Genomic DNA, 14,004 nt, shown 5'->3' on the forward strand with positions numbered 1-14,004 from the left:
TGACAGGCTTTTAGGTGTGTTCGAAACACCAAAGAATTGAATTATAGTGAGATAGTTTTTTACATAGATAGTCCCAAATCTTCACAATCGATATAGAAAACGGGAAACGGGAACAGTTACTTCTAGTTCCATATTATTTTCTTTATATCGCTTAGTGGGTGGCAGGATCTACACATAAAGCCTGAAAGGGCGAACGCTTAGGTAATAAATATAAATTTAAAAAATTATGATTTGTTTACATAATATTTAAGATAAGGGGTACAATTAATTTTAGGTTGCTACGTATATAGTATGTCAATAATCGAATTTACTCCTTAATATATCCGCCTTTTCATTTTAAGCTCTTGACAGAAACCTCTTCACTATAAAATGTTCTACATGTAAGTTTTTTTTCTTATTTTTTATTATAATATTTATAAGATACGGAACTTTTATTCTTAACGCGTCAGTTTCAGTAAGATCATTATTATTCTTACAGCACATCAAGAGAAGGACTCCATGAAACTTGCACTTTAACAGTGAAGAGCCTTAGTACGTGTCTCGAATGTGAACTTTTGAGCTTTCAAATGTTTATGTGAATAGTTTTATAAATATTTAAAGTCAAAATTATTTATTCTTGGGCATTAATAATACATAACGATATATTATTATATTATTTTAAACTTTAAAACTAACTTTATAATTATAGTCGATTCAACTTAAAAAATGTATCAATTCTGTTACACAGGATTTGCATTTTCATCACTTTCACTCTCATCTGATGTGTTAATAGTATTAATATTATTTTTTATTTTTATCATTAAGTGCACAGTGTTGTGACTACGAAATGTTTTCTTCTTTTACTTCTTGGTCACATAGATTTTTCTATTCTTGTAGATCATGTAAATATTTCACCTTTTTCACTTTGAATGAATTGAATAAAAGATGGAGAAGCCTATGTCCAGCAGTGGACGAGGACAGGCTAATGATGATGATGATGATGATGAATAAAAGATTTAAATACCTGACGTTGCTAGCAGTACAAGAGTTGCAGTTACGTCAAAAAAGGGATGCGAAGGGAATGCGCCATGCTTTAAGCAGGCTTCACACCTACAGTGTGTACCTACACTCACACAAATACAAAGTTCAGCTTACTGCTTATTTAAGGCATTACAAGTATACCAAACACTTAACGTCTTTTATAAAATTATTATGTTTCATTATAAAACAGTAAATATTTTTCCATGAAATAATTCTAATAAAGATAAAGACAAGCTTATCTGATGAAATCTGCACGAATTAGCTTTAGTAAGCAAATCAAAATGTTCATTTGTATATGTATAACGAGAAAGTGCAAATTATTATCTGGCAATTTGCCATTAAGCCTTGCGAATATTTTTGATAAATCCGCTTCAAATCAGCTATGGCCTCGATATCGATCTAATATTATGTTATCTAAACAAACCATCAATAACGCATTTATTATTTAAATTAATATTTTTCTTAATAGTCTGAAGCTAAAAGAACATTCAGTTTATGAAATACTACTTACATTTAATGACTTTTATTATCTTTTTTTAAACTTTCACATATAAAATAAAAAAAAAATTTCTATTATTTTTGTGGGTAACCTATTTATCCTACATTTCATTAACAGAGTAGATAGAGAGAACGTACTGTTAAGCCACTCTGACATTCGGAACCTAACGCCGTGCCGTGCCGTACGTGTATATTGTAAGTTTATCCAATTTAAGTTATTATATCGAGATAAAAGCGATGAAGCGTAAAGTTCATCTATGTGTCAAGACACCTAGACTAGACGACATCGCTGAGGCGAAAAAACTTATCTTGCATCAAGGCCGTAAAGCGTCGCGTCGTGGCGGAGGGGCACAGGCCGAAGCAGTGTGACTATAAACGATTGTGGGTTCAATTCCCACTGGGAGAAATGTAATATTTTCATATCACATTTCATTTTAAGCATACTTACTTATATGTTATATGTTATGCTTTTGAATATGGTACTTCTCTCTCAATATACAATGTTTCAAATATTGGGCGGAAGGTGGAGAACGGAGTGTCTTAACATTAGTGTCCTCTGCTACTGCCCTGCTACATATGGCATAAATAAAAAAACCTAGCAATTTTATATATAAAATACTAATAATAAAATGATCATATTTGAAAACTCTAAAACATTTACTTGAATATCATTAGATAATATTCTTTTCTCATAACAAATTTTATATAGGTACTAGCGGACCCGGACGCGGCTACGCCTGCTTGAAATATAAGAATATAATTTCAATCTAGATGAAATGCTAAAAGTGGCTATTATATTTATTTTTATAAGGATGAATATCAAAATGTCGCGGTAACGAACGCGGTTGCGTAGCGACGACGGTTGTTATTAACATGGCAGAATAAATTGCGTGTCAAATTAGAAAGTACTTTAAAATATATTAGTTTATATGTATAATGTAATGTTATATAGCCTATAGCACTTCTGAAGAATGCAGCTTTCATACAAAACAAAAACAAAGTAAATCGAACCAGTAGATACAGAGATCTTAGCGTTCAAACAAACAAACAAACAAACAAACAAACAAACAAACAAACTCTTCCGCTTTATTATATTAGTATAGATATTATATAATATAATACAAGCATTTTTCTATTGGACTATTTCTGCTCGTCCATTCTGAATGTGGAACGTGGGCGACCATGGAATGTGCACGACAAAGCATTCCCCACTCTGTAGAGACGTCAATAAGGGTTGCCACGTAATACAGACAATATAAATATATTATTATAAATATTTTTGTCAATAATCTTAAGCTTAGGCTTCGTTATTTATTTTATTGTTATAATTAATATTTTGCAATAAAAGAGTGACCCTAATTTATTAATTAGGAACGCTACCCATACATAAGTCCTATTCTGAACATGTGACATCTACATATATCACATGTTTAGTGGGCGTAAAGCTCTAAGGTTATCGAAGGAAATGCATATTTGTAATATATATTTAATTTTAATTTGAAATATAGTATCTGTAAAATATGATTGTTATTTTTTTTATATTTCTAAAATGTAAATGTAGCCACAGCAATAATTTACACTAATTTGGAAATAAATAAAACAAGCTTATCTATCTCTACGCTTAAAGTTTAATTAGGTGTAAATATAAGTAACGTACAAATTTAAACACTTATTACAATGTAACATTTAGGCAAAATAGTAAAAAAATAGTTGAAAGCTCATAACCGCCATATAGCGATAAGCTCCAAGCCATATGTCCAATAAAACCTTTATCTAGCAATCGTAGTCAATTTTACAACGTAGTTCGAACTACGTCCAATTTCTGTGCAGCGTGAACTAGTTACCGTGGTCGTTCCCTCGTCGTCCGCGGACGAATAATTGAAGCTGATCCACTTACACATCCTATTACCGGCGTGCCGTTCTTCAGAATCAGAATCCGTTTACACTCGCGAAATGGGGCACGACTTTTAAAATTTAATTTCCCAAATTGTTTATCAGAATCCCAAGTAGGTCGCACTGAATTATGTATTGGTGAATGTTTCGAATTCAGTTCAATGATCTCGAAAAACAAAGGACCAACGCCCGTTCTTATTTTTCCGATGACTTGACGAGATGCCAGAATGTAGTCACGCTCTGATTGCATTGCTATGAAGCAATATGCACGATGATTATTATTACTTTTATATATCACTAACATATGAATGTGGAACGAATTGTGATGCGCGCGATATGGATATGAGAGATGTTCTTATTCCTAGATAATAATAGATGTTAGTTAGTTCTAGCCATATTTGTAACAGATGTTTGTTTCATTTAACACATATTTACCATATCGGAGTATGAGATTAAATTATTTATTTTGTTTATTAATTTCTATACCTATACGTATCTATCGAAGTGGTCAAAGAGGACCTAGTGACCTATCACTCCATCCTACAGTTTTAGGCATATTCACTACTCAGAGACGTCAATTATTAAGTAGCAAAATCAAGGCTAACGTTTATTATAAAAATAATAATTCTCTCAAGTAGTTAGGATGAGCATCAATTTACCATCATCAAGTGCAGTATACATTTATTAGCAATTTGATGAATAAGAGCAATTATTTTTATGTCTTCAACAAGATTTTTACGATTGTAGCAATTTAAAAACTGAATCCAGAATTGAGGGCGTAGAAGCGCAGGGGCACAAGGTTGTGATTGTAAACGTGACGGTTGTGGCTACGATAACCACTCGGCAGATGAAATATTTAATATTTTAATTTTCCTCTGGTAATGAAACAAAGCACGGCGTTAAGTTCCGCTGCTCAACACGAATTGCCTTAACAATTCGGCGGAAAGCGGAAGTATCCTAATGTGGAAAGCAACGTCTTTACACTAGGTTTCCAGGTTTCTTCTGCCTGGGGCTCAGCAGGGCTAGAAGGGCTGCTATGTGCGGGATATATTTAAAGCTGAAAAAAACCAGCACTTCATTATAATTCCACTGCAACAAGCATGCCAAAAACCTAAAAATAGTATTTTGGTAAGTCCATAAGCTCGCGTTTAATACTTGACTGGCTTTTAAAAGTAATGTGTTGTCTGTTAAGATAAGATAGAACCGTGTTAAAACGCTCAGAGCGCATTCCATCACTGCGATGAAGGAAACGCAATTCACGTTGTTTGATGTAAAAATAAATGTTCATCTCGAATGCTGGAGCTGAAACGTATTAATGGAGCAACATCAAGTGTTTCTTACGACAGGTTCCATGGAAGCGTCTGAATGATGATTTAATGACGACGTAAACCACTTCATTAAAGTTCCTTCGCTATACCCTCATAAATAATGGCAGTTAGTAGTTGAGAGTGTGTTCATAGATGAAAAAACAGGTCGAGTGCGAGTCTGGATTGGCCCACCGAGGGTTCAGTACCAATTTCAGGAATGTAGTGTCAGTGTCAATGTGAAACACGTTACCGGGTCACTAAGTTTGCGGGTGTATGCACTCTTTTTGTAAGAAAATTAATTACTTGTCAGTTTGCGAAACTTTTTGTCGGTAATAATAATATTACGGTGGTTATGAGTTCGATCTCCATTCGTGGGAGTATGTTTATTTCAATTCCCCATTGCGGTAAGATATCTCAGATTTAAGCAGTTTCTTTCTAGGTACATGGGAGTGTCTTAACACTAAGTTGCCTCTATACGCTATGCAGGTTAAAACGTAAATGTTTATTTCATTATTGCAAAATTCAAACATATAACGTAAAATTCTTAAATAAAGCAGTAGTCAGAGACGCCACGATAAAAATGTTTTACTCGTTTGATTTATATCGCTTCGACGACATAAACTACAGTGCTGTGGAAGGAACTAGCAAAAAGTAAACAGAAGTGTAGAATACTTTTAAGTTTCGCTTAAAATAGTGTAGGTTGATTTTTATTCCTGGATCCATGTAATATAATCTCACATAATATGTTGTCTAAACATTTGTACACAAGTCCTGACCCGATTTCTCTCCGGATTCTATTTCTACGTTCAAATATAACTTACTATTGTACTTTAAGGGCTATAAAAGACAACTTACATAAGTAATTCTTGTTTACACTTTTGGCCTGACAAAACACAAGTATTATGGTCTATACATAGCAATTTATGTATATTATTTAGCGTTTATTATTAATATTTTCATATAGTGGCATCAGCTCACGTAACATTTATTAGTGTATTCCCAAACTGACACAAAAAAACGATTGTACGTTAAAATCCATATATCACAGCGCGGCGCGTGTCCTAAAAACCAAAATAAAGCTTCAATTAATTGCATACATTACATCGGATATCCATTACTCTTTCGCATAATCTAGTAAAAAATAACGTGTGCCTTAAAATTGCCTATTTTTTAAATATATTTTTACATAAAATAATATGATTTTAATGAAAAAATATTTTAACATCACACCATTTTTCCCATGCCCTATCATGTTTCAATATATAACTTCAGTTTTTACTTTCTGCCGATTTTGAGATACTGTAATAATATCAGGCCATCGAATTAAAAATCTGATTATATAAATAGTCCATCTAGTTAAAGAGAGGAAATTAAAAATATGAAAACAATTATTATCTCAATGGGAATCGAACCCACCATTGCGTTTACGATGGTATTCATTCGTTTTACTATTTCTTTGCCACTAAAAATTCATGAATACTAAATGTATCTCTCTCTCATTATTCCGTTCAAATACGTTTTAATTCCGTCAGCTTCGCAACTAATTATAATAAGAAATGTACACTAATTAAGATTTTGAATATCAAAGGAAATAAAAAGATCTACAAATGTATATAAAATCTGACGCGTCTACGAGACATCCGTGTACGGTACATGTTGAATTTGATCTCGAGTTCTTATTGGATTCTTGTGATTCGATAAGGAAGATGTCATATTTTATTATTATCTGAATTGCTATACTCCATTTCAATATCTTTTTCATTTTTGTGACAATTTTTATTTCCTTGTTAAGTTTTTTTTTTGCATATCAACTGTATAATAAAAATTTTAAGGGTAACCTCTATATAACTTTTTTTTTCAAAGTAATTTGAACAGGTTACATACTTTGCTCCCCATAAGAAAGAAAACTCCAAAATAACAAACTGAAGCTTTTGTAACAAAAAAGAAAAGATTATAGAAAAGGCAGTGATCGACAGCTTTATAATTTACTTTTGATATTTTTATCTACGAAACTTTATAAATATTTAGAATCAATTATTTTTCTATATTATTATGACATGAACATTCATATCATTAGTAATACATATTTAACGTATCAACGACAATACATATTTGAACAAAACATCCACCCACATTACGCTGACGGCAATAATAAATACTGATTTCGATTCGTTACTCGTCGATTATGATGGAGCTCGCCCGTCGATGAGTTCGAAGGTCCGACCGATCAATATAATTGTTACGAGAATTAAAACAGCAATGAGCTCTACAGATACCACTTGTTATTTGAAAAATACAAAAAGAACAAAGAGGATCGGAACCAGTATTCGTAATGTTGCTATTACATTATTGAGATATGTTTCAATCAAATAAAAACTTTGATCATAAGAAAATACGACGGTGGACGATATTATTGTTGTAGAAAAAATAATTCGTTGAAGTAATTTATTTTTGGAGTTAGAAGGAAATTTCTAGTTAAAGGTTCATACGTACATTTTTTTATAATTCGCCCCCTTACATAGAGAGTAAAAACACTCTTTTTTTGTATTCTACACTCTTTGATATTGGAATTAGTCCTAATTCTTAATTTAGCATTTTAAATTAATATTATAATCATGAATTTCAAATATGAAAGGCAATCGATGTAAAGTTCCCACGGATGTGGTTTATGCGTTTTAAGGAAGCGCTACACAAGTTTCTCTTTAACCACGAAAACAGGAGTTTGTGAGATTTTTGTCTTCAGAAAAGTAGAAAACACAGCTTTATATATCTTTCTTTATAGATCTTAATACTTTTCGCTAATATTAAGCGAAAAATCTTAATATTTACTTATACATTATAAAAGATTCTATTAACAAGAAAAACCAATAACGTAAACTAAACAAGAACATCTAATATAATAAACAAAATATGTTACCCGTAATTGATTTCAGTGTTTTAAAAGCTATTAATCATCAAGTAACAGCTGTTCGTAATAAATGTTCTATTCAATCATAAGGCCAATAAAATACGGAACAAGCATTTAAGCTACCCTCATTCCGTTGCTATCAAACGAAGCTATTTATTTTTAAAGCTCTACGTTTATATCATGTGTTCTGGTGATATAAGTATCTACTTATTAAAACTTATCAGCTATTTTAATTTTTTTATGATATGGTTCTACTAATAAGGGCGATGGAACGGCGTCGTGTCTTAAGTTATTTAATTTTTCTACCATAGCTTTATAAGAATTAATTGAAAACAAAATGTTTTTTTAAATATTTAGGATGATGTTTTTAGCCATTGACACATTTCATTCATACACAATTCGTTCATTTACGTACTCGTAGAGTAATAAAACAAATTGGAACATCCTACTTATACTTTAAATATAATTATACTTTTTTTTAGCTTCATGCTGTATTCCGCAAATAACAGGATAGGCAGAGTGAAAGTACCTTTGATATGAGTAAATTTTCGTTACCCACCCCCGCGGAAAAGAGTAGACATTGCGTGTTGAGTCAACGGCGGGACTCAACGGTGGAAACGAAAATATTAAATTAGATTTCCTCGAGTGGGAATCGAAGCTACAACCTGTCAGGTTTACAGTCGCACTCTTGTGGGCCACGACTGGCTTCAATATGTTTATTAAGTACATTACACATATAAGGTGTATTATGTTGATATATTAAGGTGTAGTTGTATATAGGTGTGTAGTAGGGTGATCTATCAAAGAAAGATGACACCGTAGCAAGATGAACACGGTGACAAAGTAACGGTAAAGGGTTTCCGAAAATACGCTAATGTATACAGTATATACAAGATTGATTACATATCATCCCTTACGTAAGAAGCTTGTCATACAAATTATAATAGGAATGTTATTAATATTTTTTTAAATAAAATATGTACTACGTTGTCGTTTAAAATTTATCCAAATTAAAGTCAACTAAAAAAAGATTAATCTATAAAAATCTATAAAAAGATTAATAAATTTTAAATATTATTTAAATTTTAATTGTATAAAAAGCTATTTATTATTATTTGTAAAAAAATTGTAATCTGTGTCTAAATAAATATATAAAAAAAATATATATATAAAAAATAAATAAAAATTTTATTTTTTAATTTTAGATTTACGCCGATGAAGATCAAGACAACAATTTAGTTGAAGAAGACAAAGATAAGAGCAAAGAAAAGCAGGATTTCGAGTCCCTTGAGAAGATAAAAGGTCTTACAGTGCTAGAAGACGATAACCAGTTCGGAGACGACGAGGATATGTACGACGGGGATGAAGACGCGGAGAGCGGAGATTGGTATCCAGACTATGACAGGCGGAGGGAGAAGGTAGAGTATGAGATTAAATAAACAAATTTGAAGAACACTATATATATATATATATTCATTTATAAAATTTTTGGTGTTCTTATACTTACTATATTACATATATATATTTATATTAATAATATCTTTCGTATTTTTAAATTCATTTTAATAAAAAAAATAATTTACATAGGATATGGGTCTAACACAAATAACGATGACAGGCGAATAACTGCCAAAAACGATTAATTGAAAATTACCCAATACTCTAAAACTTTCGGAAGACCTTTCATTACATTAAAGTTAAACTTTGATACATCTATACTAATATAATAAAGCGGAAGAGTTTGTTTGTTTGTTTGTTTGTTTGTTTGTTTGTTTGTTTGTTTGAACGCTAAGATCTCTGGATCTACAGATCCGATTTTCATTGTTTTTGTTTTATATGAAAGCGGCATTCTTCAGAAGTGCTATAGGCTATATAACATTACATTACACATATATACTAATATATTTTAAAGTACATTCTAATTTGACATGCAATTTATTCTGCCATGTTAATAACAACCGTCGTTGCTACGCGACCGCTACCGCGACGTTTTGATATTCATCCTTATGAAAATAAATATAATAGTCACTTTTAGCATTTTATCTAGATTAAAATTATAGTTTACTGTATAACATACTAATAAATAATTAAGGAGATGTCACTGATTCCAAATGACCTAGCCACCTAGCGGGCGGCACAGTATGACCGACGCGAACGGGCAGATGACGTTGACGGTTTTATAAATTTTCATACATTTTCGAACTTTATTTGTTGTTTATAATTAATTTAAAATACACTTTGATTCTCTTCTTATTTTATTTGATATTGCCCGCTAAAATTATCCTACTTAATAGAGACAAATGTTTAGTTATTTCGTAGAGTCGATATCTATGTACGCACGCACGAAAAACTTTAGGTACTTTTTCTAATATTAAGAATACCTATCCTTTAGTCACTTTTAATCCTTTTGTTAGTTCATTTCAATAACTCAGATAATTTTTTCTAATAATGTGTATCTACTTATTATTCTTTTTGATTATTTGAGCTTATATTTTCTTACTAATTCTATTGAGAATTGAAAATAATTTCATGAATATATTTAGTAAATATTCTTATAGTTGAAGCAGGCGTAGCCGCGTCCGGGTCCACTAGTAATAAAATAATAATGTAACCCTTTTGTAACTTTGTTAATAAATTTCTATGGTATAGTTTTTGTCGTATTTCTAATAGCTATGATTTTAATAGTAGGTATATAAAAGTCCATTTAGATAATGTTGATTCTATATACGTTTTCCTTTCGATACAATATTATTTAAATAATTTTTATTTGTACTATATGCTTATTTTGTACGCAATTATTTCCATATAAAGATTTAAATTATTTGAGTTTCTTTATCTACTAATTTTAGGTACATACAACAAAAAGCAATAATGTAATATTTTTATACTAAATTGGTAATACATACTTTGTTTAGATTGGTACTTCAAATATGGTGCACTTGAAACCAGAAGATTTCACAGATTCGATGATAATAGTAAAAGAGGAGCTGGTCTCTGATATAAAGAAGAAACTGAACAGTGATCCTGAGGCAGACGATATCGGTAATTTTCCGTATTTTCACTATACAACTGTTAAAATATATTAATTAAGCTTTAAAAGAAGTTATTATTGACGTTCATTTATTAACATTTTTCTTCAAATTTATCTATATCTTAATGTTTATAAATTGAAGGCCGTCACGTAACCTTAATAGTTGTAGGTTTGATGTCCATTTAGGGGAATGTAGTATGATCTAAGTGTATTCTTCGCTCTGGTAACAAGACGAACCGCAGCGTTGAGTTTCGCCACTCAATTACGCCACTAAATATCTCGAAAATTGAGTGGAAAGTAGGGAATGACATATCTTAATACTAGGATACTTTGTTTACCATGCTATCATTTATTTTATAAGTTTTTAAATTTCAACAGAACTATCGGCAATTTCGCCATCAACGGAGGCGACCAACCGCGAAAAGAGAAGCGTCTTCCCTGACGCCCCCGATAATATTCCTGAGTTTCAAGAGCCTGCAGTCATATCTAAAACGGAGGAAAGGTAACTTATAATAAACAATTGAATGTAATAGATTTTGGCTACAATTAAAATATTATTAACGTATTTTGCAAGGTTTATATATACATAAAAATACAATGTGAAAATTGAACGTCTTCGTGGCGCTAAGACTCAAGCGAACTACTATAAACTAACGACCTGAACTTGTAGGTTCGATTCCCACTCGGTGAAATGAAATATTTAATATTTTTATTTTTTCCCTGTTAACGAGACAAAGCGTGGCATTCAATACACAATGCTTCGAGAAGCCTCGAATGCCTCGAGAGGAAGTGGGGAAAGTGAGGAACTGAGGTGTCTTAATGGGAACGTAGTCTCTTAACACTGGGATCCCCGGTCCCTTCTTCCTACCCTGTTATGTGTGGGATATATCTTTAAAAGCGAAAAAAGGGTAAAAAATATTTATTATACCTATAGACTCTTTTCGATATACAAGACGGTACATACTGGTGTATATTACGTTTAAAAGCGTAAAGTATATTGCCCGTTAAAACTATACGGCCAATATTTCACGTCTCCATAGAGTATATATAAACTTTAAAAGGAGTTTTATTAGGTCAGCTTTAATAAAAGCAAAAGTCTAAGATTTAATGTACATAACAAGGCCGATATTATTAGTGTGGATTGTAAGAGTGATGTTTGTGATATAATTTCCTTGCTTCATGATAAAACGCAGTGTTAAACTACACCACCCAATGTCTTAAAGGTAAAGTAAAAATAGAAAATGAAGATTTTTATTAAGTAAATAAGTAAAGAAAGCTCATAAGTTATTTTTTTATTAAAGTTAAATTAGAACACATTGTTTTTGGACCATTTCAATGCAAGCCCATCCCAGATTCGTTCATCCATGCTGTTGCTGGATAACAATAAGATATTACGTTTCAGTTGCATGCACCTACACATATTTCTTTATTTTTTATGTGTATTACTACCGCCTCCCGTATATACTCGTATAGAGGCTTGCAAAGTAACACCGATAAGGAACATTTTGAAAAATAGCTCTACGTGTTTCTTTTTAGATTCCGCCTCCATATTTTTGCTTTAATTCTTAACAGCGTGAAGCTCTTTCAAAATTTTCCTATTAAAAAAAAATAAGATAAAGAATTCGTATTAATGTAAATATCTGATTCTAAAAGTCTTTTAGCACCTACGTCAATCAAATATTAAGAAGAATAAGTGTGCAAAAATACATATCTTAAATGTTAATACGTATTATTATGATAAAAAACTTGTTTAAGGTTTGCGATTACGCTGGTGCGGCGGAATGCGACCGCAGCGCCTATCATGTTGCACTATGAGAACACGTATGACATGTTTTTAGGGTCCCTTATATTAACTTTCAAAATGTATAAAACTTTCGTGGTGCTCCTCTAATTTAATATTTTTGTATTGTACTTAAGTTTTAAGCGTATTATATGCTAGTTAATATATGTTGAAAAACATATTTCGATTGAGCACTTCCAAGGTATTTTAAAATAATAAAATAAAAAAAGCTTATAAAGTTGTGTAATATTATACATGTTCTTTAAAAAAGTTAAAAGTAGTACAAAGTTTTCGAGTGGTATAAAACGTGCAAGTACAAGAATATTTCCTTTGAAATAGTAGTTCACTAGCAAAAAGTTTTTTCGCTCTAATTAAGTTCGTTGCTAAATTATGCACTGGAAAATGGTCGTCAATAGTGAAATAGCATATTCATTTTAGAGAACTTAGTTGGAAGTTTAAAATATAAATGTTTTAACGATCCTTTCCTATGTCGAATATTACGAAATGTGAATTTTAATTAGTAATAAAACTTTGATATTCGTTAGTTTCTCTAGGATTCTAGAGTTTACAAAAAAACATTCAAATGAGTAAAATGTAAATGTATATAAGTTTCATATATAAAACTTGGTAAACAGTAGGTAATATCTGCAATCTATAATAACCTGACAACGCGATTTCCATAATATAATTTATTATATATACTCGTAGTCCACACTCCACATACCAAACTCTTCTACGTGACTTAGCTCGGCGAACTTAATATCCTCGCACATTATAGGTACCGTCCCGTAATATAAACCATCCCGTCGCGACGAAATCAATAACCTGGCTGTACGCTGTACACGCTTTATCTCACTTGTTTTGTTCTAAATACTATTCTTATTATCTTTATGGAATTAAATATTGATAATCTTTTAATAATTAATGTATACAATATATTATTTGAATTACTAACTAATACTGTATGACACGAATGACTCAGAGTAGTAAGTCAAAGGTAATGTAGATTTTGAAACCTTGTGTCATATTTCTCTATAGTTAAAATGTAAGTATATAATTTTTAAGTAGATGCATAACTACATATTCATATTTATCAATTCCCTGATGAGCATAGCAGAGGTTTCATCTAGTTTACGATGGTAGAGCCATGTGTTAAATATCAAAATATATGATAGCTATATCATTCTATTTATTATTGTGTATGTATGTTGTCAATCATAGCGACCTACCTTACTTTTTTATGAATAAAAAATGTATATTGTCAATTAACAGAGCTGCGAATGCAAGTCATAGGAATGGTTATATATGATGTCCTCGTTTTCCTTTTTTTAATAGATATAATTTGATGGTGGGTTCCACCTGGATGGTGGGCCTCTGTACTTGTGTAGTAATTATTTTTGCTATAAGTCTTCGGGTCGATGATGTCATTAATATATTGCAATATATAACTACGAATAGTTAGCGCACTAAAATCTTAGCTTGCTAACATAGTATCTATATATCTATATGCTATACAATATGTAGAAGATAAAGAAAAGAAAATTAAAATGTATACATATTATATTTC

The 14,004-nt window shown here is 31.2% G+C and overlaps 1 protein-coding gene across 1 annotated transcript in view; it reads left to right on the plus strand.

Annotated features, from left to right (window-relative positions):
• Positions 1 to 14,004, plus strand: part of egr (TNF superfamily member 12 eiger) — a 35,329-nt gene that overhangs the window by 16,284 nt on the left and 5,041 nt on the right. Inside the window, exons 2-4 of the mRNA XM_085190696.1 lie at positions 8,832 to 9,044; positions 10,542 to 10,668; positions 11,036 to 11,159. Coding sequence (XP_085046822.1) covers positions 8,832 to 9,044; positions 10,542 to 10,668; positions 11,036 to 11,159 — 464 coding nt within the window. The remainder of the gene's footprint in view (positions 1 to 8,831; positions 9,045 to 10,541; positions 10,669 to 11,035; positions 11,160 to 14,004) is intronic.

This window comes from Heliconius melpomene, chromosome 10 (genome assembly GCF_056956725.1).
Source record: "Heliconius melpomene rosina isolate 202511_hmr_F chromosome 10, ASM5695672v1, whole genome shotgun sequence".
NCBI lineage: Eukaryota > Metazoa > Arthropoda > Insecta > Lepidoptera > Nymphalidae > Heliconius > Heliconius melpomene.